Source organism: Cnephaeus nilssonii (assembly GCF_951640355.1).
Source record: "Cnephaeus nilssonii genome assembly, chromosome: 13".
In the NCBI taxonomy this organism is placed as follows: Eukaryota; Metazoa; Chordata; class Mammalia; order Chiroptera; family Vespertilionidae; genus Cnephaeus; species Cnephaeus nilssonii.
Window position 1 is genome coordinate 38,102,759 of NC_137084.1, and position 27,182 is coordinate 38,129,940.

The 27,182-nt window shown below is 59.6% G+C and overlaps 1 protein-coding gene across 3 annotated transcripts; it reads right to left on the bottom strand.

Moving 5' to 3' along the window:
* Positions 1-7: 7 nt before the first annotated feature.
* Positions 8-25,482, bottom strand: TUB (TUB bipartite transcription factor). 3 transcript variants are annotated; one of them, XR_013814361.1, is made up of 13 exons: positions 25,108-25,482; positions 16,090-16,141; positions 15,506-15,668; positions 12,166-12,309; positions 10,941-11,108; positions 9,199-9,320; positions 8,586-8,783; positions 7,871-7,983; positions 6,939-7,056; positions 5,420-5,518; positions 5,051-5,222; positions 4,317-4,676; positions 8-2,268 (listed from the first exon to the last, which is right to left on the bottom strand). XR_013814361.1 is itself a non-coding variant. In XM_079787236.1 (12 exons), exons 1-12 carry the CDS (start codon positions 25,143-25,145, stop codon positions 4,543-4,545), a joined length of 1,521 nt encoding a protein of 506 aa, XP_079643362.1. In that variant the 5' UTR covers positions 25,146-25,482; the 3' UTR covers positions 8-4,542. The 3 variants fall into 3 exon arrangements, 2 of the variants coding, with proteins under 2 accessions (XP_079643362.1, XP_079643363.1); XM_079787236.1 differs by having other exon boundaries at positions 8-4,676; XM_079787237.1 differs by lacking the exon at positions 10,941-11,108 and having other exon boundaries at positions 8-4,676.
* Positions 25,483-27,182: the final 1,700 nt, after the last annotated feature.

Consider the following 27,182-nt stretch of genomic DNA (forward strand, 5'->3'; position numbering starts at 1 on the left):
TTTAAATAGGGGGGGGGGGGGCGCTCTAGGTAGGGCCAGGCCCTCACAGGTACTCAGGAACCAACAGCCTTCTTCCGGTTGGCACAGCTGACCCTGCGGAGGACTGTCTAATGCACATACTTCTGTCCTTACCATTCTTCCAGCCCTTCCCAGCCTCTGCGTGTGGTTCTGCCAGCCTTAAACTCGAAGAGCCCAGGCCAGAGGGAGGACAGCTTAGACCCACCTGTTGTTGTTACCACCATCCTCCGCCTCCTCCCTGAGGCTCGTAAGGATTGAATGCTGTAGAAAAAAAACTTTTAGGTAAAAAACATGTGGTTTTTTTTCTCCTGTTATAGGAAAAAAATTACACAGTAGGGTTGAAATAGTTCAAGTTTAATTTGATGATATATGGTCTGTACTTAGACAAACACTTAAGTTATACAACATACATAACGTGGGAAAATACCAACTTTGTCATTGCACATACCAATAAATAAATACATTTGCTCCAGAATACCAAAGAGTTTATTCAAAAAGTCAATAAAAGCACAGTTTTGCAAGTTCATCTAAAACTCCAGATAATCTTGAACAAAAATAAATGTTTGACCACTCCAAAATAGGAAAAGACGGTCTTGTGCAAATAGACATACACATTGTAAGCGTTATGAAAACTGGCTAACTGTGTTCTCAGCAAGAGAAGTGTCACCCATCCTGACCAAGACCCCCTTCGTCACCAAACACAGGAAAGGGCCAGAGTCCCGCTCCCTTTCTGCGCCACTCCAAGTCACTCTAGGACTCTCCCACCAGCCTCGTCTCAGCTCTGCCTGGACCTTGACTGGGGCAGGGGGTGGGGGAGGGTGGGGAAGGGAGCAATAGAACAGAAGAGGGAAGGGGTGTGACATCTTAGGGAAGAACAAAGGCACAATGATGAGCTAGAAACGGTGGTGATGAAAGCAAGGGTCAACTCCCAGCCACCCTGATTCCCACTGCAAGCACTGACAGTCCAGCCTCCTGATTTGCTCAAAATCACATGCTAGTAGCCATGAAGTACAGGAATGCTTTCTGTAAGACCAACTTGCTTCTCAGCTTGGTTGGAAAATTAAAAAGCCAAACCTGTCCCAGTCCTGCTTGCCTCTGCCCCTGTATCCTGAGATGACAGAAAACTGGAAGTATGAGGGCAGGTGACTATCAAACTCAAGCCAGAGCCCATCCTTTGGCCTGTTCCTGGGGCTGCTACAAGTTCAACAAGCCAGAACCCAGGGGAGTCAGGCCCACGCAAGCCGGGCACCACGAGGAAGACTCACTCGGCTATCCCGAGAGGTGTGCTGAGGTCACACCATATCCCGGCGAGGGTGAGGACTTCTAGAGGGGAAGGCCAGTGTCGCTGAGTCAGGGGAAACCAGGACTCGGGGGAGATGGGATTTGTGCTTGGTAACAGCCACAGACGTGCCAGCCCAGCATCTCCCCTCCCTGCAGACCCCACTGCGAGGACGCACGGAGCTCTTAGTGTGAAATCAGCGCTGTTGCTTGCTCAGTTTGAGGCAAATGCCCTGCTCTTTGTAGACAAAGAAAAACTTACACAATTTTCTTGCCCTTTTTGGGAGGCGGACTCCAAAGGCCCTCTTCACGCCTGCGGTTACATACTCCCAGCACCTGTCCTCAGCATGGCGGGACCTTACGTGCTCCTCCTGAACTAGTGTTTTCTAAGGCACAGTCACTAGAATATGCTCAGGTTCATCCAAAAGCGTGCACACAACACAGGTGTCCCCAGGTAACGCAGAATGGGAACTGACAACTTTCTCAGACCATGTTTCCGAATCAGACCCTGGGAGACGCGCTTCCTAACAGAGCCCAAATGGAATGAACAGAGTCTGCAGGTTCACTGCATCCTTAACCCTTTTCTGCTCATTCTTAGAAACAAACTTCCGTTGATTCTTAGCAGATTGCCCTTTTCCCCAAACACGCACAGACACAGAGATGCAGACAGACACAGAGCACCTTGGAGCCAGAAGGAAAGAAAAAGTGGAGGCGGGAAGTGAATGTCACCACTCTGCAGAAGAACTGTTCTGGGCAGAGGGTGTAGAGGTTTGGGGTGTGGCCCCAAAAGGAGTCACAGAGCCAGGAGCAGTCCCAGAAGGGGTGCCTACGGTCCCAGCTGCCCCACGCCCACAGGGACTGCCCATCCTATCATCGAGTGCCCTGCCCGACCAAGGGCCATCTGGGTGGAGGGCAAGAACTCACTACAGAGAGGCGGGGCCCTGGCAGCTTCGAGTCTTTGGGCCCACAGCTCTCGGGTGTGTGTGTGGGTCCTGGGGCCAGTGGACCAGGACAGCCAGTGTCACCAGGAACAGGGCCGTAAGAATAGACCTGAGGCTGGGTCTCGAGCAGGTGACAACTGTTCTTGCTTGTCACTCAATGCCCAACAGAGGGTCTTGTTGCTAAGCTACCCTTCTGCACAACCAGCGAGCAGCTCAGCCCACATTCTGGGTCCTACCAAAACACAGCCAACCCCGGCTCCCGTGCGCTGGAGGAGAAAGCGGGAGTTTGCCGTTGTGCTTCTGGTTCCTCCACTCTGCCACCAGGATCCCCTCTCACTGGGATACAGCACCAGCTGTTCTGCCTTAAAATCACATTCAGAGCAACAGCGTGACCAGACAATAGAGATCATCTAGTTTCCATCATCCCAACTGGCAACAGGTCTCTTCCCCACGTCAGAAAAGGAAGCGCCAAACGGGACCATGGGAAGGAGGAGGGCACCACAAGGTTCCCTGGGAAGTGGGCCAGCCCTCTACAGAAAGCCCAGTGCCCTCGGAACGGTCCCACTGGAGAGGCCTCCAGGAAACGCCCGGGTGTGGGCGATCGGGGCTGTGACAGACAACCCTGCTCGAAGTATTCCACGGGAAACCTGTACTTCAGGGAAACGAGAGCACACTGCCTCCACCCAAGTCATAACAACTCCTTCACCTCGCGGCAGACCTCACTGACATGTTTTTAAAGCATCAATTTCTACACAGCCTTTTCAAGCACATCTACTCTGAAGGGAGGAACAACTGCTTGCTCCCCACTGACCTGCTCTCCATCTGGGCAAGTAGCCTCCGCCAGTGTGGACCATGGAAAATGACAAAAAGGCAAGAGAGGAGTTCCCATGTCCTCGGGGAGAAGAGGATGTTGGGGGGGGGAGAGATCAGGCCCCACCCGGCACACGCACCGCCCATCACACCCACATGCAAAAATGGGCAGCAGCCTCGCTAGGCCTGCTCTCTGGGGGAGCCAGACACGGTCAGCCCTGATCCGTCTGACGTGCAAAAAGCCAGACGGCTTTTAGCAGGGAACTGCCAATCCACTGAAATAGTTCCCATTTCAGTCTATAGCCACCCCACCCCAAACACGCACCATCTCACCTGGGGCGAGAGCATCCGGACTGGGCCCTGGGAAGGCCCGAAAGCCACAGATAACAGTTTCTGGGGGGATGGTGGGAACACAGAAATCCAGGGAGCTGAAGCTCTGACTTGGCCACTCACCAGGCAAGTACCATTTTTGGGGGGATTTGCCTGTGGTGGCAGAGTTGTACTAGTTGATCTCTAAGGGCCCTGCCACCTCTCCTCTCTAGCGATTCTGCAGTACTCCCTGCCCTCCTCAGCCTGTCCCGTCCTCCTGAGGACCACGCAGGGCGGCCCTCAGCAGCCACGACCGCGGCTCACTGCAGCAGGAGCTGAAGCCCCGGCCCGGGCACGCCTACCTGTGTGGAGTCCGGGCTGGTGACCTAGGCCGTCCGTTTCCTGTACAGAGGCTGCTGGGCAGAGAGCTCCTGGAGCTGGCAGGGCTCCCAGGACAGCCTGGCCCAGGACGCCTGTTCCATGCACCTCCCGTACGCTGAGCCTGTGTCCTGCAGGCCTCATCCTCTAAGGCAGCTGGCCTTGAGGGCTGGCCTCCTGCCGCCTCTGTGCACAGAGAAAACCTAGAGAAATCAGATGAGCTAGAACCCGAGGCCACCAGGCAGTTCCCACAGCCGGGCCCCTGCAACCTTGACAGGGTCCTGCCACTGACCCTTCCCCTGCCTGGTGACCTCTCCCAGGCCTGCTGAGGCCTGCTGAAGCCAGGGGACTTTCTGCAGTTAAGGGCCAGGCTCGGCTACCAAGCCCTTCGCTGTGTGACGTGACGGCCCTCCACACACACACTCACTGTGCCCCTCCCTGTCGGGATCCGTGGTCGTCGACTCGGGGGTTGAGTGGGTGGCTGGGCCACAGCAGCCCGGCATTGTGCTTCCTCTCTCCCTACACCTCTTCCTGCCTTCGCAGCTTGGCAAACACGACTGCAGCAGGACGCTAACCCAAGACCGGGTGTGTGTGTGGATCCTGGGGCACAGGAAGAATTCACTGTGGGCCCTTGACACACACCCCACTTCTCTGCCTCAACGGGGGAGGCAGCAGAGCCAGTTCCTGGCTGGCTGGGCCCGGGGGCCCACCGAGAGCCACAGGTTCATCTGGCAGGAGGCCTATGTACAGGGGGCAGGCAGGCAGCTCCACTCCGGGCTGGGCAACCCCGACGGACATGAGGAGGCCTCTATTCACAGGCCAGCTTGCTGTCGAAGCTGGACAGGGCAATGGAGAAGGCCTGCAGCGCACACAGCGGGTAGTTGTAGTCCATGGTGAACACGTCCTCTGCCACGCGGCCGAACTGCATCACGATGTAGTCCGCTGGAGCCAGGCACCGTGCAGACAGGAACAGTCCGGACGGGAGAGACGGGAAAGACAGACAGACACCCAGATCACAAGAGGGAAGAGGAAGCGAGAGGCAGAGGTACCCAGGGACTCTCATGGGAGGTGAAACAGACCAGCTGGGGGCAGGGCAGGACAGAGGGAGCATACAAACACCAGGAGATGGGGGCGAAGGGAGACATTCCCACCCGGAGACTGGTCCTCCCGGTCTCCCAGGCAGTACGGCTCTCTATCGCTAATCTAAGCTGTGCGACCACGTCCGCGGCACTGGCTGCATGGCAGGGCCGGCGAGCCGAGCCCTGAGCCGAGCCTGGCGAGCATGCGGGCAGCCACGCATCGGGGCAGACACTCACGGTCGTTGCCATGGATGATCTGGAAGTTCTTCACGGAGGCCTGCGTGACGCGCCCGTGGAAGTTGAGTACGTAGGACTGCGTGTCATCGTTCCAGACAGGTGTCTTGTTTTGTAGCTCAATGATGCTCTCCGTGTTCTTATTCTGCCAGCGCGCTAGCAGCGTCTCATGCTCCTGGGGGAGAAGCCTTGGCTCGGTGACCAACCCAGGGCCATGGGATCGGGCCCAGGGCTGGGGTCCTCAGCTTTCACCAGACCCCCCGGGCTCCTCACACTTTGCCTCCCATGCAGTCACACTAGCTGGCGTTCTGCCCTGAGGAGCGCATGCAGAGGCTGGGATGAGGGGGCGGGTGTGGTGGGGGAGAAACTCACGTTGCGGGGCCGGATACAGACTCTCTCGTGAACCATGTTCATGCCTGGGACAATCACAGTCATCTTCCGCGGTCCCTTAAAACCTAAGACGTTAGTCTCCTGGGAAACAGAGAACAGTGGCCACCTGAGGACTCGCCTTACTGGGGAGGCTGGAGGAAGGGGAGAGAGAGGAGCTAGTTCTGACCATCTCCACCTGAACCTCTAACAGGCATCTAAACTTAGCACGTCCAGACGCGAACTCCTGAGTCCCTGTCCTAACTAGCTCCCCGTACAGTCCTCTCTGCTTCACTCAACAGCAAGTCAGCAAACTACCTGGGGTCATACCTGACTCCTCTCTCACACCCCACCTTCTAATCCATCAGCTAATGCTGTCAGCTCTACCTTCAAATTACATCAAGAATCCGGTCACTCTCACCACCCTCTCACTGAGCTCACAGTAAAACCTCAGTGGACTCCTCCTTCCCACCCCTGGCCCCTCCCCCTCCTGCCACCTGCTCTCCACACAGCAGCCAGTAGTCCTGTTAAGTCATATCATTTTCCTCTCTAGTTCAGAGTAAAAGCTGAAGACCCGTTACCCCTAGGGCAGCTCTTATTCTCCCTGCACTCGCCGCCCTCCTTGCTGTTCCCCATATGCCAGGCGTCCAGGCACTCTGGATGGTACTCTCTGTATGGTACTCTCCCCAACACCCACATGGCTGGCTCTCACTTCTTTCTGGGTTTTGCCCCAGTGCTACCTCGGTGAGGCCCTCCCTGCCATCCCCCTAAAAGCTCACACACACATACACACACACACACACCTGGACACTTCACAGCCCTCCCCCTTTTATTTTTTTCATCTTAGCATTTATCAGGAACATATATTGCTTTTGTCTATTTTATAGCTTATCTCCTTAAACTAAGGGTTTAAGTCCCATAAGGGTATATGTTTATGTCTCTTGTTCATTACTATATTCTCAGTCCCTCAAACAGTACCTGGAACATAGTTGGGACTCAGTAGTTTGAGATTCGGACTGCCTCCCCAAAGCTGACCAGCAGGTGGCACCATAGGATCGTACAAAACAGCCAAACAGCTATGGATTCCCAATTAGCCCAAGTTGATGGGGGTACCAATCCCTCATTTTAAAATGAAGTGAAATCCGTTGTACTTTCAGTTTGGTCTGAGCTGTGTGACACTGGCTAGTGACCCACCTCTGAGCTTCAGTTTCCTCATCGATATAATTAAAAAAATAATAAGACTGAGCTCTTAGACTGAGCCTTCAGTAAGATGATAACGCAAAGGGCCTTTCGTCCATCAGGACGCTAGAGGGAGGAGGGAAGGGATGCACAGACAAAAACCCAGGCCTCCGGCCCCTCCTCTGCAGGAGGCTCTGGGGCTGGGCTCTCCCAGGCAGATGGCCTCCTGGGGTCTGCACTCAGAGAGAGGAGAGGGCCCCTCCACGGGGACAGCCCACAGATCAGGCAGCCAGTCCTGACCGTCACATCCTACTTGGAGACCAGAGACCCAGGAACCGGGACTCACGTAGCACACGGCGGCCAGCTCCTGACGCAGGGTCCCACCTTCCAACGTAGAGGAGGATGCCTTCTGGGGGTTGACTCCATTGTCATAGACGGTGAACTTAGTGCCCATGAGGTTGGATCTGCAGGGCAGGCACGATCAGTACAGGGTCACCCACCCTCTGCCCAGGGCCGCAAACAGCTAACAGCCTATCCTATGAGGAGCCTGCAAAGCATTCTGGGCGAAGCCAGGAGCCAGTGGCGGGGGGGGGGGGGGGGGGGGGCACACCGCTCACTGACTCCCCATCTTAAAGGGCAAAAGGCCTGGACTTGCTCTGAGTTGAATCAAAGAACCTCTTGGTTCAGGGGTAAATTCAGGGAGGGAAGTCAGGGTGCCACAGAGTGTCTCCCTGGAGGAACAGACGTGAGCAAACGGAATGGTAGCTGGCAGGACCGCAGAGGGGACGCAGTGCGCCATGCAGACTGGGCAAGCTGGCCTGTCCCATCCCGCCTGAGTCTCGGTCCAGCCCTATCTCCACAGCTTTGGCTCCTTACCTCTCAGTTTGACTTATGCTCCCCAAATCTGGCCCTCCGTTCCTCAGCAAACCCTCTCCCCCTGAGGCTGGCTCAGAGCCTTCCTCTCCCAAAGCGATTCTCTCTTCCGTCAAGGCCTCACTCTCAGCCCTGCCCCTCAGCGCTGACCACGGCCAAGGTGCCTTCGTGGTGGCCTACATCATCAGGGACATCCTGGGGGTTGATCCGTCCTCAGGGTGGGCCTGTGCCCCACCTGGCTGGGAGCAGCCTGGGGTGGGTGTGTGAGGCCCACCTCCAAGTCCGGCTCTAGGCTGGCAGAGTAGGATCTGAGGGACAGAGGACCCGAGGAGAGGGTCTGACTCCTGGCCTAGATCTCCTCCCTCTAGAGAGCCTGCCCACCCCCTCCTGGGGGAGCGCTGGTACCGCAGTTTCCCGATGTAGCTGTCCCCGCCTCGAGACAAGTCTGTAGGGTCCACAGAGATGAGGTAATTGGATGTTTTACTCTTCTTTCTCTTCCTTCCCGCCAGGAGGAACACCTTGGGGAAGCAGAGTAAGTTACACTCCAGACCCAGCCTCGGATCCGCACACAATCACGGGTGCCGCTCACCCCCTGCACTCACACGAGGGACTGTCCCTTCCTTGCTTCAGTTCCTGAACAGTGTGCTCACACACATGCACACCCTGGCAGCACAAAGGTGTGCACACAGGTACACGCACTGGCAGCACAAAGGTGTGCACACAGGTACACGCACTGGCAGCACAAAGGTGCACACAGGTACACGCACTGGCAGCAAAAAGGTGCACACAGGTACACGCACTGGCAGCACAAAGGTGCACACAGGTACACGCACTGGCAGCACAAAGGTGCACACACAGGTACACGCACTGGCAGCACAAAGGTGCACACACAGGTACACGCACTGGCAGCACAAAGGTGCACACAGGTACACACACTGGCAGCACAAAGGTGTGCACACAGGTACACGCACTGGCAGCACAAAGGTGCGCACTGACCAGGCACGAGGGCCTCTGTCTCTGGGGGAGCTGAGAGGTGGGTGTGGGATCTGAGGCTGCCAGTCACATCCCAGCCCCTGGCCCTCAAGCCTGCAGGTGAAATACACATTCAGGCCCACCTCACCTTCTTCCCGTCCTCTCGGTCCAGGTGCAGGAAGTAGGTGGGGTACATCCCCCGGTCCATCCCCTTCTTGTCCCTCGAGATGCGGCACTTGATGGTGATGCCCTGGGGAGCTGGCCTCTGTGCAAACTCCTCGAGATCCTGGACCTCAACTTCTGCCGAGGGCTCTGGGGCTGTTGGGCTGAGGGCTGAGGCTGCCTCCTACAGGGGAGAGAGTGGGACCCCGAGTAGCTGAAATTGGGGGTCTGGAGTCCAGAGCTGACCCTTTATGTGGTGGTGGTGGAGATGAGACACGGTCCCTGGATGCAGGCCGGCCAGCCTGGCCCTGGGGTCATCAGCTAGCTTCCCAGCCCTTCCCTCTCTCAGCCATCCCTGGGGGTAGAGATGGAGGACAGGGGCAGGTTCTTAGGTCATCCTGTCCAACTCCAGTTCCCCCACCCTCCTGGCCTGGCGAAGAGACCTGATGGAGGGGGGGTGGGGTGGGTGGGAGAGCCCAGGCCTGAGCAGCTCTCCATAGGCCCAGCCCCAGCGAGCCACTCACCATCAGTTCTCCACACTCATTTCCCCTGCAGCCTGGGTGAGTGACCAGCCCCACACTGCCGTCCACCCTACTCACCCTGATGGACTTCTTGCTAGTGGCGGAGCTGGGGCGGGTATTGCTGTTTAGCTGGGAGGAACTGGAGCTGTATTCGTCCTCATCCTCCTCTTCCTCATCAAAGCTCATGCTACTGGAGATGCCTGGGCCAGGAAGGAGCAGGGAGGGAGGCGTGGTCACACACACACACACCCAGGCAGGAGCAGGTGGGAGGCGTGGTCACATACACACCCAGGCAGGAGCAGGTGGGAGGCATGGTCACACACACACACACACACACCCAGGCAGGAGCAGGTGGGAGGCGTGGTCACACACACACACACACACACACACACACCCAGGCAGGAGCAGGTGGGAGGCGTGGTCACACACACACACACCCAGGCAGGAGCAGGTGGGAGGCGTGGTCACATACACACCCAGGCAGGAGCAGGTGGGAGGCATGGTCACACACACACACACACACACCCAGGCAGGAGCAGGTGGGAGGCGTGGTCACACACACACACACACACACACACACCCAGGCAGGAGCAGGTGGGAGGCGTGGTCACACACACACACACCCAGGCAGGAGCAGGTGGGAGGCGTGGTCACATACACACCCAGGCAGGAGCAGGTGGGAGGCATGGTCACACACACACACACACACACCCAGGCAGGAGCAGGTGGGAGGCGTGGTCACTCACACACACACACACACACACACACACACCCAGGCAGGAGCAGGTGGGAGGCGTGGTCACACACACACACACCCAGGCAGGAGCAGGTGGGAGGCGTGGTCACACACACATACACCCAGGCAGGAGCAGGTGGGAGGCGTGGTCACACACACACACACCCAGAAAGGAGCAGGTGGGAGGCGTGGTCACACACACACCCAGACAGACACCTGTTCACAGGTACCGCGTCATCCATACCTGCATGCACACACCCCAGGCCTTAGGTGCACACACATTCACACAATGCCCACAGATGTCCCGATACACACAAGGGCACACTCTCAGGTACATGCTGGGACTGGCCATGATTGTTGGGGTCTGTGCCCCCACTCCAAGCCTCAGGTCAGTCCCTCTGACCCCCTCCTCTCCAGCACCCGCAATGCCTCCTCCTGTGCAGCCAGGCCTGACGGCTGACCCTGTGCTGGAGCCTCCTCTGGCCCCAGGCTTCCCGAGGCCTTGGCGGAAGCGCAGGGCGGACTCCTCCCCTCCCAGCCTGCGGCAGGTCCCGTCTGTGTGCCTCTCCCCACCCAACGCCCTCTCCACCTCCTTCTGATTCCATGAATGTGGGGCACTGCTGGGCTTCCCTCGCCCCCCCCACCCCCGCCGACCAGGGGCTCCCTGGGCAGGGCTCCCAGTGGGGAAGCTACCCTGGCAGGTTTCCAGGACCTGCCCTGCCTCTCAGCATCCCGGCCCTGCTCTCGCTCAGCAGACAGGGAACATTTTACAAAAGCAGCTTTCAAAGGGACCAAAGGGAGCGGAAACTGTCCCCAAAGCCAGGGCCTCCTTGGGGGCAGGTGACAGGAGTGGGGGAGACAGGGCTGGGCTGTGGGTTGGCTGGTTACCCTGGTTCATACTTCTCTGAACGTGGCCTCATTAGGGGCCCCTGCCCACGTGTTCCATCGGTCTCCTGTGCCTCACTCGCACCAGGGTTTGGGAGGGGCTGGAAGAGACACAGGAGGGTCATGCTCCCCAAGAAGGGTGCATCTGAGAACCTGGGACTGAGCTTTGGGGGTGTCACTGGACCCCCACGGGGCTCACCCTTCCTCTGCATCGTGGCACGGAGGTCCTGCCCGCTGGGCTGAGTGCCCCCACCAGCTGCTGTCGCCCCTGCGTCCTGGGCGTGGTCCAACCGGCCCACAGTCAGGATCTGCACTGGGCCTCGCGCCCCAGACTCGTCTTCTGCCAGAGCCGCTGGCCCGCCGGCGCCTGCAGGCCAGGGACACTTCTGAGTCCCGGGGGGCGGGGGGGGGGGGGCGGAGGAGAGCTGGACCCACAGACGTCCATGAAGAGGGCGAGGGCTGAGTGGGGGGGACCCTCTGCAGAACTTTACTTGCAAAACTGACTTTTAAAAAACTAATGATTGCTGTCGGCCTCTTAATGCTCGGTAAGCTCTGAAGGGGCACGGGTTCTGTCACTTCCGCTGTCCCCAGAATTAGTTGCTGAGGGTTGGTTTGAAACGCCTCACATCCCTAGGCAGACGGCAGCTGCCGACAAAGCCAGCTCACAGTGAAGAAGACTCAACAGAGAACAAGGACCATCCACACCACACGAGGCCCTCACGCGCTCACGGACGTGGCAGCTACGAGCCATCAGCGCTGACTTCCTTCTCTCACAGACACACCGTCAGCTCCCACTCAGCAAAAGCACACGGGCCCTTCGAAAAGGCTGCGGCTGGCACACGCGCCTTCCCACACGGAGGCTCTCCCATCCCATGTCCCCTTCCTCCCCAGCTGCCATAGCTTCGGTGACTGAGCGAGGCCTGGCCCCCACCGTCCCACCACGACCAGAGGCCTGGAAACCACTGGGCACACACGTGGCTGAGGAGACAAGGTGTCCAGCCCACAGAAACCGGACTCGGGGCAGGGGCCAGCGTACCGATCCCTGGGGACCTTTGGAGAGAGGAGCAGGGGGACTGGTCTGTGGGCCTGAGGGTGGCGCTGAGCCCGGGGAGGTGCAGAGGCCCAGGGTGACTGGGAGGCTGCAAGCCCCACGGGACAGTGTCCTGGCTCGGGATGGAGGCAGAGGGCTCAGGCTGGGCAGGGCAGGGGAGGGGCTTCGGGGGCCACAGCTGAGCTGGACTTCCCTTCTTAGCAGTATGGAGGGCCTGTCCTCACCCCCAGGCCAGCCCAGGTGCCCCGTGAGCTAGATGGGGCCTCTGAGTGCCATTTGGTGCCTTCCCCGGGCCTCCCACCCCGTCCCTGGCCGCCAGGTGGGGAAGATAAGCCTCCCAGCCCTCCAGCGGGGGGTCAGGGGGCAAGCCAACCTTTGTGCTTCCCCTTCTTCCCCTTCTTCGAGGCCCCGCCCTGGCCCCCTGCGGCGGCCGCTGCCTTGGTTCTCTTGGCTGAGGCTGGTGCTGTTGGGCGGGCAGCTCCCAGCTGCACACTGGCAAGTTGGTCGGTCTCTTGAACTGTTAGGAGAGGGCCCGAGACAGAGACAGAGACAGAGACAGAGAGAGAGAGAGAGAGAGAGACACACACACGGGCCCTGGGTGAGACCAGAGCTCCGACTCACACTTCCCAGCACGTTCTCCAGCCTCCCCAACCCGGCAGGGCCTCCGCACCACCCATCTCTACCAGGCCCAGGGGCCCGGGACAGGGAGGTGGCATCCCAGCCTGCCCACACCATGACCAACCAAGGAGCGTTCCAAGCTCCGGGCCAGCCAACTGTTCGAGCTGGGGCAGGGCAGGGGCGGGAGCGTGTATGGGATAAGGTGGATGAAGACAGAAAAGGCTGCATCTCTTGGAAGAGACCACAACTGGGGCCATGCTCAGGGACCCTGCCCTGCCCTGCCCTGAGGGGCCGAGCCCATGGTGGCCTGGGGTGCAGAGCGCCCTGAGGGAGGAGAGACATCCGGAACACCAGGAGCGGCACAGAGGCCTCGGGCGGGTCCCAGCTGGTGGCCTCCAAGTTCTCCACATAGAACCCTAGTTGCTCCAAGTCCCAGAACCGCTTCTCATTGCTCTTATGAAGACCAACGTTCTCCTGCAAGTCTGGTCCTCCATCTCCCTCGCCGTGGCCTTGGCCGAACCGCACACTCCTCACTTCCCAGGCCCAGGTCCCAGTCACACCGTGCTCTTTGTGCACCTGACTCCCTCCGGCCACAGGGGCCTCGCCCTCGCTGTCCCACTGCCTCCCAATGCACCCTCTCCCCGCCCCCCCCCCCCCCCCCGTCCGCTCACTCCCACTCCTCCTGCAGATTCCAGCTCCTCGGCAGCCTCCCTGACCTCCCCTGGGAGCGGGGTCTGCCACTCACGCACAGAGCTCCCCACAGACACACCTGTGACCACCTGCTTAACTCTCTCCCTCTCAGGCCGTCAGGTCCAGGAGGGAACAGTGGCCACACCCGCTTGTGCTCACCCCGGGTTGCCAGCTCTAATCTGGAAGCTGACACAAAGTAGGCCCTCAAAATAAATACTTAAGAATCGGATGAATAGATCACAGTTCTGGGGACAGAGGTCCTGGGCGTGGAGCAGCCAGGGTCCCAGTGAAGCTGGGCCTGGGCCAGGGGGGCTGCAAGACACCTGGGACCTGTAATCAGGTCCCGGGCCCTCATGTTGGTGAAACTCCCCTTGTATTTAACACCAAGAGCCAGCAGGAGGCAGAGCAGGAGAAAGCTAGTGCTGCGGGGAGGGCTGGGGCGCTCCAGGGAACACCAATCCCAGGCCAGCCCGCCACAGGGGCAGCAGCCCTCTGGGGCTGGGTCCGCCTCAGAGCCCAGCAGGAGAAGCAGCAGGACCCAGCCTGGCCTGGACCCTCACGATGGACCTCGAAGCACGACGGCTGCTTCAATGTTCCAAGTCTGGAGAGAATTTTCCTCCCCGACAGGAGGCAAACCCAGAAGGTCAGTGACTTGCTCAGTCACAGGTGAGCAGGGAGTGGCATGACCAGAAACTGCCTTCTGAGGCTGGCCCCTCCTGCAGGCCTGGTACACAGCTCCGTGCTCAAGAGGCACCTGCCAACGCGACTGCGCATCGGTGACTTGTAAGACTCTCTCACAGCCTCAGGCGTTGGCCTGCGGCCCAAACTGGCAGGGCCTGAAGTCCCAGGAGCAGGCTCCCATCCCAAGTGCAGCCTCGAACGGTCAGGCGCCAGGCTGACCCACCGCAGCAGGTGCCTTCCCTGCAGGGCACCACTGCCACTCGGGACAGTGCTCACGGAGCAAGTGCGAGGAGGGGCTGTCAGGGAAGGGTGGGGCTGGGGCCGGGTGCGTGGAGCAGCCGGAGCTGGCTGTCCCAGGCAGCGGCGTGGGCTGAGGTCCCTGTCCCGTCCTGTGCAGGGCCTCTTCGGTGGAGTGCCGCCATACCAGCTGTGGCCCTGGGTGCTGAACGGAAGCCAATGCAGGGAAATCACGGATAGACCTCCCTGTCAGGAAGGTAACCCACATGGTGGCAAGGCCGTGTGGAGTCCGACAGGCCTGGGTGCAAAGCCTCGTCCCGATGCTCACAGCAATGTGCCACGGGCACGTCGGTGACCCCCTGGGAGTCCAAATGCTTACTGACCACGTGGGGATGATGAGCTGCTGTAAAGAATAAATGAGGTGACACAGGTAGAGCACCCAGCACCATGCTTAGCCACTAGCAAGTGCCTTGATTATCAAGTATGAGTGGGTTTCCTCAGTGGGACGAGGGCACACGGAGGGCACGGAGCTTGTCCAGGGTGCTGTGCCAAGACTGGGCACTAGGTGCTGCCCTCCAAGACACAGAGAAGGGGACCCAGTGTGCTCAGACCCTGAGACACTGTGTGCCGGGCCGTGGAGAGGGCCCAACAGTCCGATGAGAAAGGTCAGCCCTGAGCCGAGGCCACTACAGGAGCTCGGAGTGGCTGGCGCTGCAGGACCCGAGGGAGCCGCAGAGGAGGGGAGCGCCATGGTGGCTACGGTTCCTTCCGACTGCAAAAGCCAGATGCCACCTTTGCAGAGCCACCATCTGACAGAGAAGGCACTGGGATTACCTGCACCAGCCAGCAGGGGGCAGTGGGACTGCATCTGAGTCCCTCCTTAGGGATCAGAGAGACCAACCCTCTGCTCAGCCTGGGGCACTCGGTTCCCCTAGCCTACAGGTGGGTCCTGAGCTCAGGGAGGCAATGGAGCCACCCCTCCCGCACCCCAGGATGAGCTCTGCCGACCAGCAGAGTGCCAAGATGGGAGAGCTGGAGGCTGCTAGTCACCATGGCCTGTGCGAGACCTGCAGGTCAGAAGCCAGGATGACGGCGGCGCAGGGAGCCCGGGGAGGGGAGGCAATGGGTGTCCCGCAGGAGACACTGGCTGGTGTGGGTTGCTGAGGCGGATTCCTCCAGGAGGCAGAACAGCGGTGGGGAGCAGACCTTCTGCTCCTAGGAACTGCCTCCTGGTCTCGGTGAAATTCTCCTGATCAGAAACCTGGACAATAAAGTTTTAGCTTCTGGCTCCAGCACCTGAGCCGGGAGCCCAAGGTTCCAGGTCCCAGCCTCCCTCCACCGGCCCCACTCAGCTGTCGGCTCGGGCTGGGGGGCCCGCTCAGCCTGGACACACCCTGACAGAGGACCCTGGCCCCTCAGGTTAGCAGAAGTCGCCGAGGGGTGTGGAGCCTCCCGGGCTGGCTGTCCATCCCAAGGGCAGGGTGTACCTTGGTAGCTGGTGCTGCCACTGCTGCTGAGGTAGGACTCTACCAGGGGGGCCTGCTCCTCCGACTGCCGGGCCCGCCGGCTTCGAGGCCGCCCGTCGGCGTTGGCCTGCACCATCAGCGGCTCCTGGCGCTTCTTCTTCTGCTTCTGCTCCAGCAGGGCCCGCTGCAGAGGCACCGGACAGGCACAGGGGTCACCAGGCTGGAGGGGGCAGCCCACCGCCTCCACCCGAGGGAGGGCTCCCAGCCTGGGAGCAGAGTAGGCCCTCTTGCTCAGCTTGCTTCTAGGGATCGCAGTGGGGGCCAAAGCCCACTCTGGGCCAAGGCCTCGTGTCCTTGGTGCCTCAAAACTTGGGGTCCAGGAAAAGGAGGCAAAACTCAGCCCAGGAAGCTGTCCTGGCAGGACCACAGCCCCCCAGTGGCCTGCGTGGCAGAAGCCCCGTGTACGGGTCAGTGCTAATGCTGAGCTGGTAAAGGAGAGAGCTGCTCTGAGGGGGAGGAGGGCTCCCCACCAGTCAGGATCACCCAGGAGGGGGCAGCCAGGATGGTGAGTGCCCACCCTTCCGCCCGGCCGCAGGCTCACTCACCTGCCGGTCAAGTTTCTGCTGTCTCAGGTTGCTGCCCTCATCATCTAAGACACTGCGGAGGGAGAGAGGGGTGTTCAGGGCCTGCCCACGAGGTGCCAGGGAACGGCCCAGAGCCCACCCAGCACATCTGGGTTCTTTAAACCCCTCCCATCACGGCTGAGAGGAAGGGTGAGGCTACTATGGGGAAACCAGCTGGAGACAAAAAGGCCTGCACTACAGTCCTGTGCTCTGGGAGCGCAGCTCCTGCTGGGATCCTGGGCCCGGAGCTACAGGAGGCTTTTCCCTTGGGCGCCTGAGCAGGGCCTGACTGCATTCCAAGGGGCCCTGTCCAGAGGCATCGGGCACAGGCCAGGCCCAAGGCCAGGCTTCGGACCAGGGACCTGCCCACTCGGGCCCCTCTCGGATCTCACCACTCCTTCCCCTGCCTCTCGGTCCTTCTGGGGAAAGCTGGGCCCTGGGGCAGACCCTCTCCCCTCTGTTCAAAGCAAGCTCCTGGCTCTCCGGGTGGCAGGGCGGTGCTGACACTGCCCCCTGAGGCCAAGGGAGCGTGCGGCCACGTGACCACCCAGTCCCGCAGGGCAGGGCTGGGGCTGGGTGGGCACAGCAACACACGACCCAGCAACCAGCCACTGGCCCTTCCCTGGCCACAGACGTGGCGCCAGGCAGCACCAGGGCATCGAACCCTTGAGGTGTCAGGACAGGCAGCGTCGTCTCACAGACTGGCCCTGCCTCCCAGGAAGGCAGAGCACAGCAGCGAGCTGGTAATTCAAACCACTTAATTTTCTTTCTAGTCCAAGGCACATACATGGGACCTATGCCCCCAATTCTGTAAGAACCAAGGTCAGGCCAGCTGCATGGGGTGGGGTTGGAGCCTGAGGGGCTGAGCTCTGGGAACCCCCAGCCACCCTGGCCCAGTTACATGTCTGAGTGCATGAGGTTTGCGTGTGTGAGGCTATAAGTATGTCTCGCGCATGTGCAAACACCGGGAGGTGTCAAATGTGCAAGTGCATCTACCTGTGTAAGAGGTGGGCGTGCTTGTGTGTGGGTGAGTGCAGTGTGCATGGACGGGGGAAAGATGAGGTCCAATCACCCCAAAGACAAGTGAAGCCATTTCCACTCCTCCTGACAGCAGTAGCAGCCCTTCTGGCTGAAATACTCATTCACCTGAACTGTCCCTTCCGCTCATCCAAACTATTTGTGTCTCTGCGGGCTGGGGAGGCAGCCGGAGAGCGGCAGGAAGTCCATGACCACAGCCAGCCCACCACCCACCCCCCTGGCCACACTGACGAGGGCTCTGCATACCTTAAACCGACGGCATCCTACCTACTGACACGCACTCGGCGGAGCCCCGACTGTGATCTGGGGCTGTGCACAGACCAGCCTTCTTTGCCAAAACCTCAGCTGCCACAGCCCAGGAGAAAACCCAACAGACATGCCTCTAAGTCAGACCTGTCTTCCTGAAACTGCCCACCTGCCTCACAGCACACAGCTGCACTGGGACTGCCGAGCGCACTGCCGGGACCAGAGGCGGGGACCATCTTCTAAACGCCAACGGGTGGGATGGTGGGTGTCCCGGCACAGAAGGCACGCCCCACGGCTGGAGGGCAGCAGGGTTTCAGGAGAAAGAGGGGCGGTACTAGAGAGAGCAAGGTGCCTGGGGCCCTGCGGGGCCTGAGGGGCTACAACTCTTCCACCTGTCTCTCCACCTGCCATCACCGCCCTGAGTAACACCAGGGCAAGGCACCTGCATACACACTGCCCGAGAAGGGCAGGTCCAAACGCTACTGTCCCCGTGTCCGCCGCGGGCACCACTGCCAGGGCTGGGTCTGCATGACAGCTGGCTGACAGGAGCAACGGGCCCGACATCCAACTGGGCTCTGCTTGCCAAGCGCTGGGCCGGGCACGCACCGGGAGGCCTGCAGTCCCAGTCCTGTGCTCGTGGCCTAGGAGCCCGGGTCACCTCCACGCGGCGCTGGCTCTCCTCCTGCAGCAGGAGTGTCATGGCTTCCTGGGGTGACGCAGGCCACCTGCCCTTTCACAGGGCAGGGCCAGGGGCATGCCTCTGGGACATTCCGGGCAGTGGGTTTGGCCGAGCAGGAAGAAGATGACTTCCGTGGTGCATGGTTCCTTTAGAAAAGGTGACATCCAGCTGAGAGGTGAGCTCACATTAGCAAAGCCGCCGCCGAACTGCTGGGTCACAGGGCTGCCCGACTGACAAAAGATGGTTCCAGCCCTTGTGCCCGCCCTGCCCAGTGCCCCCCTCGTGTCCTTATCTGTGCATGGGGGGGGGGGGGTTCCTACCACAGGTCACTGCCCCGCTGCCGTGGACTTTCCACACGTTACACCCAGGGAAGGAGGCTGCTTTCCATGAAAACATTACTCCTCTTCCTCTGCCCCACCCGATTCCCGGATAGGGGATAATGACAAAGAGCCGCACCCCTTAATAACACGGTCCCCAGGTCAGGGTACAGACAGAACAGACTTAACCGCCAGCCTTCAGAGAAAGATGGATGCATACAAGGGCTCGGCCTGTAAAGAATTCCAGAAACTCAGATGTCCTGGAAGTGCCAGAGAGCTGCCCGCCCGCCTGCCACCTCACTTCCCCCAGGTGGTGGGGCAGTGGGGAGGAGGGCGCGCAGGGTGGGCGGCAGCTGGGGGAACAGCATGTGCTGGAGGGTAAGAGTGCGGCTGGCTGAGCAAGACCACCCAGGCGGACAGACGCACACCTGCACTAGGCCCCAGGAGGGGCCCGCGGGGGAGGGAAGCAGGGCCCTGGTGCAGCGGGGATCCCAGGAGGCTGCAAAGTCGCCCGCAGGCACAAGCTCGGCCTGGCACCCGTGTGTCTGGAGCACACACCTGTCCCTGGTGCACAGCAGCGTGTTGTTGGGAACAATGACAACAGGGCTGTCTCCAGGGAGAGCGGAACCCAAGCTGCGGTCACCTCCTCCGCAGCCCAGCCTCCACTTCCCTCCCCCCCGCCCCCCCAACAAACACACACAGGAAGGCCCTGCCTGCTCATCGCTCACTGCAGCACCTCCTAGGCACCTTCCTCTCCCACCAACACGCCAGCCCCCCTTTCCGACAGGCGCTGTTCTAGGCCGCACTGAACGATAACCATGAGAGGAGACAGTAATGGCTCTTTAATGACTCAGGCTCCAATTATGGAATCACTGCCAAGCCCAGGCTGCCAGCTGCAGCCCCGCCAGGAGACTCGGCCGGGAGGCGGGGCCCTGGTGCATGGTCTTCCCGCTGACCCTGGTGGCTCCCTCATTCCGGTCACCTCCTGCTGGGGGCCAGACCAGGGAGCCCAGGAAAGCACCAGCCAGGGAGACAGACAGCCTCTGTGTGCATCCCCTGCTGGCCCAGAGGTCAGACAGATACCTGAGTGAACCAGGCTGGACAAGCGAGTGCGGGGCACTTCTCCTGCGGGCTGGGAATCCAGACAGGCCAGCGTCGTTAGGAAGCCATTCTCGCCCCTGCTCAGACTCACCCCACATGCTCCAGCTAATCCACCTGAGCTGACAGGGGCCTGGGGGCCCGGCCAACCCAGGGACAGACCCACTCTCCATGCCCACTTCACCCTCCCCTTCCTGTCCTCCTCCTTCCCCCTCAGGCACAGTGGCCTGGGAAAAAGGGAAGAAAAGACCACCCAGGTGCCCGGCTACAACCCCTGTGCCCAACGCTAGACACCCTCCCAGCCACCCAGCTCATCCAGGCATCCAGTGCCCAGGGCAGCAACTTTCAGCCCTTTTCATCTCATGGCACACATAAGCTAATTACTAAAATTCTGTGACACGCCAAAAAATACATTTTTTTGCCAATTTAACTAAAGAGGTAGGCATCATTTTTATTCATTCACACCGGATGGCTATTGTGCTGACAATCTAAGGCAGGGGTGGGGAACCTTTTTCTGCCAAGGGTCATAATACCGTTCAAGGGCCATACAAAATTATCAACTTAAAAATTAGCCTGCTATTTATATTTGGTCAAACGTTGAATTAACTCACCCCATTAGCCTTGGCAGGGCCAGACCGGATGATTTCACGGGCCTTGTACTGTCAGCAGGCCAGACATTCCCCACCCCCGATCTAAGGGAAAGGAGGTCAGTGCCTCTGACTAAATAGCCAGGTATTGCATGTTTTAAAAATTCTTGTGGCACACCGACTGAAAATCACTGGCCTAGGGCTGCTCGGAACATTGTGGAAACAGTGGGGATGGGAACAATGGGAGGCGGGCAGTTCGAGAAGGGAAAGAACCATGCTGCTCACGAGCCTTCCAGCCTCCAGCCATGAGGTGTCTCCATTCCAGCCACTGGCGTCCTAACTTACCAGCCAGGTGCATTAAAACTGCTAGCTCATCAGCCCTGACTTGGTAATTCGGAACTGCTGGGGAAGATGCCCAGGCTCAATACCCCACCTCACTCTCTCTTGTAAGCAAGTCTCCCAGGTGGTTCCAATGCTCGGCATGCAAAGGAGGACCATCAGGAAGGAACAAGAATGTGGGGGGCTGCTATGAGGCTGGAAGCCTGTGAATGCAGCCTGATGTTCGGCCGGCCGGGGTAAGAAACTGTAGTCTGCAGGTCAGCGGGCCATCGCAGGCCTCAGGGAAGACTGTGGAAGGGACTGACTGAACAGCTGGACGGCGGGTTGAGTAGCAGAAGACAAGTGACCACTAGGGGCAAGCCCAAGTTCCCAGCAAGTCAGGGTGCAGGTCCTCGGGCCTACTGGGCAAACGGGAAGACAGAACAGCCAGGCACCCACATGGAATCGCAGGGACCAGCAACCGACGATAACGTGTGGGCGAGGAGAGGCGATGCAAGCGGCACGCTAGTCCAATTAGACAAACGTTCAAAGGTTTCTGGGTCATGCCAGAGTCAAAGGAGGTTTCCAGCATCTTGCTTCTCTTGGTTATTAGCATGTTAACCAATGACCTGACGACAAGGCAGGCCTCACAGTTGACAGAGATGGAAGAGGTCCTAAACGGCTCACCAAGACAGGAGGAATTCAGGAGACTCTGAAAAGCTAGCAAAGAGAAAGACAAGGAGACACCTGACAGGTCAAGTCGCCTATGTGGGTGCCAACACCCAGGTCTTGCCCACTCAGGCAGCACGGGGCTTGACATCAGCTGGGGAAAGACTTTGGGGTTCTGTTTACAGAGGTCTCGAGGTGACTGGTCAGGGAGTCAAGGCCATCCATGGGGCAAGGAGGGCTCAAGGGCTGCAACAGAAGCAGGGGTCCAGAGGGAGGGGTCCAGAGGGAGGACTTCATGGCCTCACTCTGCCCAGGCTGACAGGCCACACCGGGAACCGCCTGCGGCTGCAGGACCCACACTGGAGGAGGGCAGAGACCAGGCTGAGGGCGTCCACAGGGTCCTGTCCCTTGGTCAGCTCCATCTGCTTTGTGTTTCCTCTGTTCCTTCCACCCCAGGAGCAGCAAGAAGGCACCCCGCCTGGGCCCGAGGAAGGAGTGGAGAGAGTCACCGTGGACCTAGGAGCACGGGTGCTGCTCCTCCTGCCTCACCAGGGGAGGCCCTGGGCCATAGCGTCTGGGGACTGGGGCTCCACCAGAGGCAGAAGCGCAAGAGCCAGGAGGCTGGCTTCACCAGGAGTCACTCTGCTCCCTGGAAAGCAGAGTGAGGAAGGGGTGGAGGATCCTAACAAGGGCGCGTGGAAGGGAACCAGAGACACGCGTAAGCTCACCCCCAGGAAGACCTTTCTGATGGTCACAGCCGGCCTCTGGTGGAAGGCGTTCCTGGGGATGCACGGGGAGCACCCACACAGGACTCCGTGGCCTGGAAGGACCCTGAGAGCCTCGTTCTGTGACCTAGAGACTCCCGGAAGCCCCACTGTGGAGGGTGGGCTGTGTCCCTGGGTGAGCAGACAATCGGATGGGGCCAGGAATGTCCTAAAAGCTACCTGGGGGTGCCACTTTGATTCAAAGTCATGGGCATCTTGTCTGTGCCGGGTCATGCCAGGCACACAGCCAAGCACCAGCTGAGGCCCCTGCTCTCCAGGAGTTCATGGCCTGACGAGAGGAACAGCCGCGGGCAACACTGAGGTCGGGCTCTCTCACTCACAGGCTCTCTCACGCCCACCTCTCGAGGTCCTTCCTGACTCTCACCTACAACTCACAGAAGGCCGTGAACTAGGGGCATTTAACACTCCTCAAGAACAGAGATGAAGAGGATATGGCAGGAATGGAATTAGCTGTAATAGAAAAAAATGAAAGGCAAATCATTCCAATTGTTAAACTTCCAACGAAACAGCTTCCTTCTAAGTCAGAATGTGAGATTAATTCGTGAGCATTATACACGGAGCCACAATTGCCCTTAAGAAGATTGCCAGCGATTATCACTGCTTCAGAGAAACTGAGCCAGGCCAGGGGGCACAGGTGCAACCATCTCCAGCAGAGTTAACAAGAAATCAATCGACCTCTCGGCCCCAAACCCAATGACACATTCCAGCTGACATGCTGCAACCGTTAGGGAAACCTCACGCCAAAGCACAAGCACACGCACCCATCCCCCCCCCACCTGCATGTAAACGGCCGGGCCTGTCTTCTGCCCCCGTTTTCTCTGTGATCACACAGGCATGGGGCTGTGGCTGCAGTCAGCAGCCCATTAATGCAGGAGGCAAGGTGCATCTCCTCCTCTCAGCCCAGGTCTCCCGTTCCGGAAGCCTGCACCCCAAGGCCAATGCTTTCTCGGGCGCAGTGCATGCTCAAAAAGACCCCAGTGGGACAGAAGAGATTCTGGCAACTTCTAAGTATGGCCCGCCCTCTACACCTACCCTCCCTGTTGCAGAGCAAAAAGGCAGGGGTGACAGAGCAATGGGACAGCAAGCAGGGCGAGGCCACATGGGTGTCCAGTTGTTCCTCAGGGCTAGGTTCCCAGGGGGACAGGACTCTGTACTCCAGGTGGAGCGTGAGGCCAAGAAAGGAATGGGGGCAGGGGTTGGGCCTGGGCTGGGCAAGTGTCAAATCACTCCTTGCATGATGCCAGTGCCGTGGGCACCTGCTGATGAGCAGAGTCCTTCCCAGAGACAACCCCACATTCCTAGGTCCCCCTTTCCCAGAGGCAGGCTTAAGCCTCCCCCGTCTGAGGCGGGCTCTTTCTAAGACCCGTGAAACCGCTTGCTTTGGTCCTTGGCTCCTGGGAGGGCTTCCTTACGCCTTGAGCAGGCCTGGTCCCCAGTTTGCCAGACACTGAACACATCACCACATCCACAGCCACAAGTGCTGCCCCTTCCCTCCCGCCTAAGTGTCTGTGGCCAACACCCCGCCACGTTCACCCCATACAGGTACGCCCACACCAGAGGCCACTCGGCCCACAGGAACTATCCAGGCACCTCTGCCGGGTGGCAAGCAAAGGTTAATGGTACTTTGTGGGGCTGCACTGTCTTCTACAAGGTCAGCCCACAGGTGTCAAGACAGCCAGGATGCTCCAGGAACCTCCTGTGCCCCCAGCCTAGATGCCCTGTACGCAGCAGCCATTCTTTTGAGTCAGCCCAGCCCCAGTCCCCTGATAGGACTATCTCCCTGGTCTATGTGAGACTCTGAGGTGTGATTACATGTGTCTGCAGGAAGCCCTATGGGTGACTTGTGTGTTGGTGAGAGGGGCACCACAAATTCTAACCTGGAAAGCCATGAAGCCCCCAAAGGAGTCGAGATTAGAGACAACAGCAAGTTCTCAAAAGCAACCCTGAATCCCCAAGCCAGTGACAGGTGCTTGTTTGCAGAAGGATCTGCTTTAACAAAGCCTCGGGCGGTTTCAGCTGGTTTCCATGTTGCATGCTGTCTGGACAGACTCACAGAAGAGCTCTGTCAGATTACAGTCTATGGGTGATTGGAATCAGGTCCCTTCCTGAGAGCAGGCTGTGTTACCAGGCGGACCCTGAAGGCCTGTTTCTACCACCCACAGGCATGTGCACCTGAGTGGGCAAGAACAGAGTGGACCCTAGCAGTCTGGGACCCTTTTTACACACATGCCTCTCGGGGAGGCCTAGAGACAGGCCTGTAGCCCATGGCAACCGAGGAGCCAATGGGTGGCCAAGGATCTGGCGCTACCATGGCAATGAGCTGCTTTACAGTGGTAATGGAGAGAATTGGGTAGAGTGGATGGGGGAAAGGCCTGCACCTGTGAGAAGCCCCAGAGACCTTCCCCTACCCCAGCCTCCACACAGGTGGGGAAGCCCGGCTGTCACTGAGGCAGGCCATGTGCCTGGCTGTGCTTATCCGAGTGTGCCTGGGCTCTTGAGTGCTCTTGTGCAGGTAAAGGCAGCTCTGTGTATTGTGAGTTGGTGTGTGTCCAGGAATAGACCTGTTAGCAAGTGGACCTGTGAGCCACTGAAAGATATGAGTAGTACTTGTGAATGAGTAGTAGGTGTCAGGTACTCTCCAAATACAGCATATGTACATGTACAGATGTGTAGCACTGCACGTGTGTGTGTGTGTGTGTGTGTGTGTGTGTGTGTGTGGAGAGCTGCATGGTGCATGCGTATATGAGCCGCCTGGGCTCTTGGTTCAGAATAACTGTCTCCAGGAATTCACGCCTCGAGTGTGGGAATGGACCAGCAGGAGCGACTTTGACCCAGCGCGGCCGTCCCGAGAGGCCGCCTGCAGACGGATGGGAGTGCGCGCAAGGCCATGTTGGCGAGTGAGCCGGCGCGCGGGGCCTAGGAGGGGGCTCACAGCAACGCGCGCTCCCTCCCCAGGCGGCCACATGGACCGTAAGGCCCACGTAGGCCCAGCGCACTGGCCCCTTCCAGCAACCCAGGAGGATAAGGGGCGGAGCAAGACAGGCGGGTTCAGTCCGCCGGGGCCCCCAAAGTTGGGGTGGGAAGGTCCAGCACCTCCAACCTCCTAGTTCTGGGCTAGATGCGGAGGGTGCCCCGCGCCCCGCCCGGTGACCCCAGCCAGCCTCGGGCCCGGCGCCCTCGACCCTGCCCGGTGCCCTCCGGGGTGGAGAGAGGTGGGCCGCGCCCCCGAGTTAAAGAAAAGGTGGGGACCGGCGCCCACGTACCTGTAGGGAATCCAGTCGGAATGCGGCTTGGAAGTCATGTCTGTCGGGGGCGGGGCGGCGGCGGCGGCTCCGGAGGCCGGGGCCCCAGAGGGTCGGCGCGGGGGCCCTGCTCAGCTCCCGGGCCGCCCCGGGCCGCATCCTCCCGGGCCGGGGCCCTGGGCCCCGCCGAGGCCCGCGCCGCACGCCAGGGCCCCGGCCGCAGGCTCCGAGCGGCTGCGGGCGCGGTGCGGCGGGAGAAACAGCCCGGAGCGCGGGGCAGCCGTGGGAGGGCGGGCGGCGTGCGCGCCCGTGGAAGGGGGAGAGGCGGGCCGCCCGCCCCGCGCCTCTACGGGGGCTCCCGGCGCGGAAGGTCCGAGCTCTGCCTGGTTGCGGCGCCCTCCCCTCCTCCCTCGCCCCGCCCTGCCCGGCGGAGACCCCACCCCTAGGCCGGCCACGCGTCCTCAATGTCCCAGCCCCCTTCCTGAAACCGCGCGGCCAGGCTCCACGCCGCACACGTGACCGCACCGGCGCCCGTGCCCACCCGCTGGGCGGGTCCCCGGACCTCCAAGCCTCAGTCCTTCCTCTGTGAATCCCGGATAACCCAACACCTACCTACCTATCTCCAACAAGGGATGGGAAACCGCAGCTCAGATGAGCTCAGAACTGAGCTCAGTCTTATATTTTCACATGGGGAACTGCAGCTCAGATGGGGGAGGGGGAGAACTGCAGGGTGGGGGTGGGGGGTCTGGTTGTGCAGGTCGGGGATGATGGCAGCAGACACCAGAAGAGGTCCCGGGAACCTTCAGGTCCTAAGCTTGGAGGCTGGCCTTCTCCCTCCCAGTGGCTTCACACACTCCCCACCCCGCACCCCCCCCCCTCCCGCCTCTCGCCTCTCGAGTTCTCACTTTCCCCCAGGATGGCTTCTTTCTTCGGTTTTAGAAAAGGAGGTGTTTCCTCGCCGCGGGGGGAGTCCTTCCTGTCTAAGCAATACAGTCAAGGAAAGGATACCATGCATTCCCGGCCCTTAAAAGTTATATTATTTAATCTCCACAATAGCCTTGAGCAGCAAGTGCTTCTAATTCCCAGAAAAGAAAGCCTCAAGAATGCTATGATGCCCAAGGACACAAAGCTAGGGGGCGACGGGGCTGAAATGCAGCCAGGGTCTCCATCCTCCAGAGCACTTTTTAAGGGCCCCACTTAAAAGGAGCAAAAACCTCCCAATGAAGATCATCTCAAAGTCTCCGAGTGCTGAGCAGTCCTGGCTGTGATTAGTACCAACTTTAAAGTAAGGTGTGGCGTGTTGAGGTGGAGGGCAAAGAACCCACAGCGAGCGGGCTGGCTGGAAGCCAGGGGATCAGGGAGGGGCCTGCTCACTCTACACATGAGCGTCACCACCCCGGACCATGCCAGAGCAGTGTCCCTGTGGGGATCCTCTGGTGCTCACCAGGCTGCCCTGACTGTGTGACTAGTGGGAGAAAGCCTGAGAGCTGCTAGCTTGGCTGAGGGAGGGCCCCGTCCTTCTGCCTGAGTTCACAGCCAGGACTCTCCACCCAGACCTCTCCCAGCCTTTCAGGCTTGCCTCTATCAAAACGGTAACCAAGATACTGGGAGCATTTGCTGAGCATCAGGAGCTGTGTTAGGTGTATGTATATATGGTACTCATTTCATCCTCACAACCACCCGAAGAGAAAGGTGCTATCATCATACCCATTTTACAGCAGAAGAAACTGAGGCACAGAGAAGGCAACGATCTTGCCCAGAGTCACACAGCTGGTCAAAGTGTGACGCTAGGATTCCCACACCAGGGGTCTGGGTCCAGAGCCCTTGCCCTTAGCCTCCTTCCTGCCTACTCAGTTCACGCTCGCGCACGCACACAGCCGTCCTCTGGAGCAGGACCCTCAGATCCATCTCTGTCTGGCACAGCATCAACGCGCTCCGAAGGCTGTGACCTCTGTTTATTTATCAACCTCTAAGAGCTATCACTGTCCCTGAGGACACAGAGCAGACAAAATAAATCACTCTGGAGTGGGGGGTGCAGGGGCAGAAAGCTGGGCTGTGCCTGACTGCTGGGACACTTGACCTGGGCCTCTGTTTTC

Excerpts from the sequence above, each read along its gene's own strand:
- TUB (XM_079787236.1), bottom strand. The coding sequence starts at position 25,145 with ATGACTTCCAAGCCGCATTCCGACTGGATTCCCTACAG. Across the intron at positions 15,669-16,089 it reads AGCAGAAACTTGACCGGCAG|CGGGCCCTGCTGGAGCAGAA; the intron begins GTGAGTGAGCCT and ends GTGCCTCTGCAG. Across the intron at positions 5,519-6,938 it reads AGCTGGCCGCCGTGTGCTAC|GAGACTAACGTCTTAGGTTT; the intron begins GTGAGTCCCGGT and ends TCTGTTTCCCAG.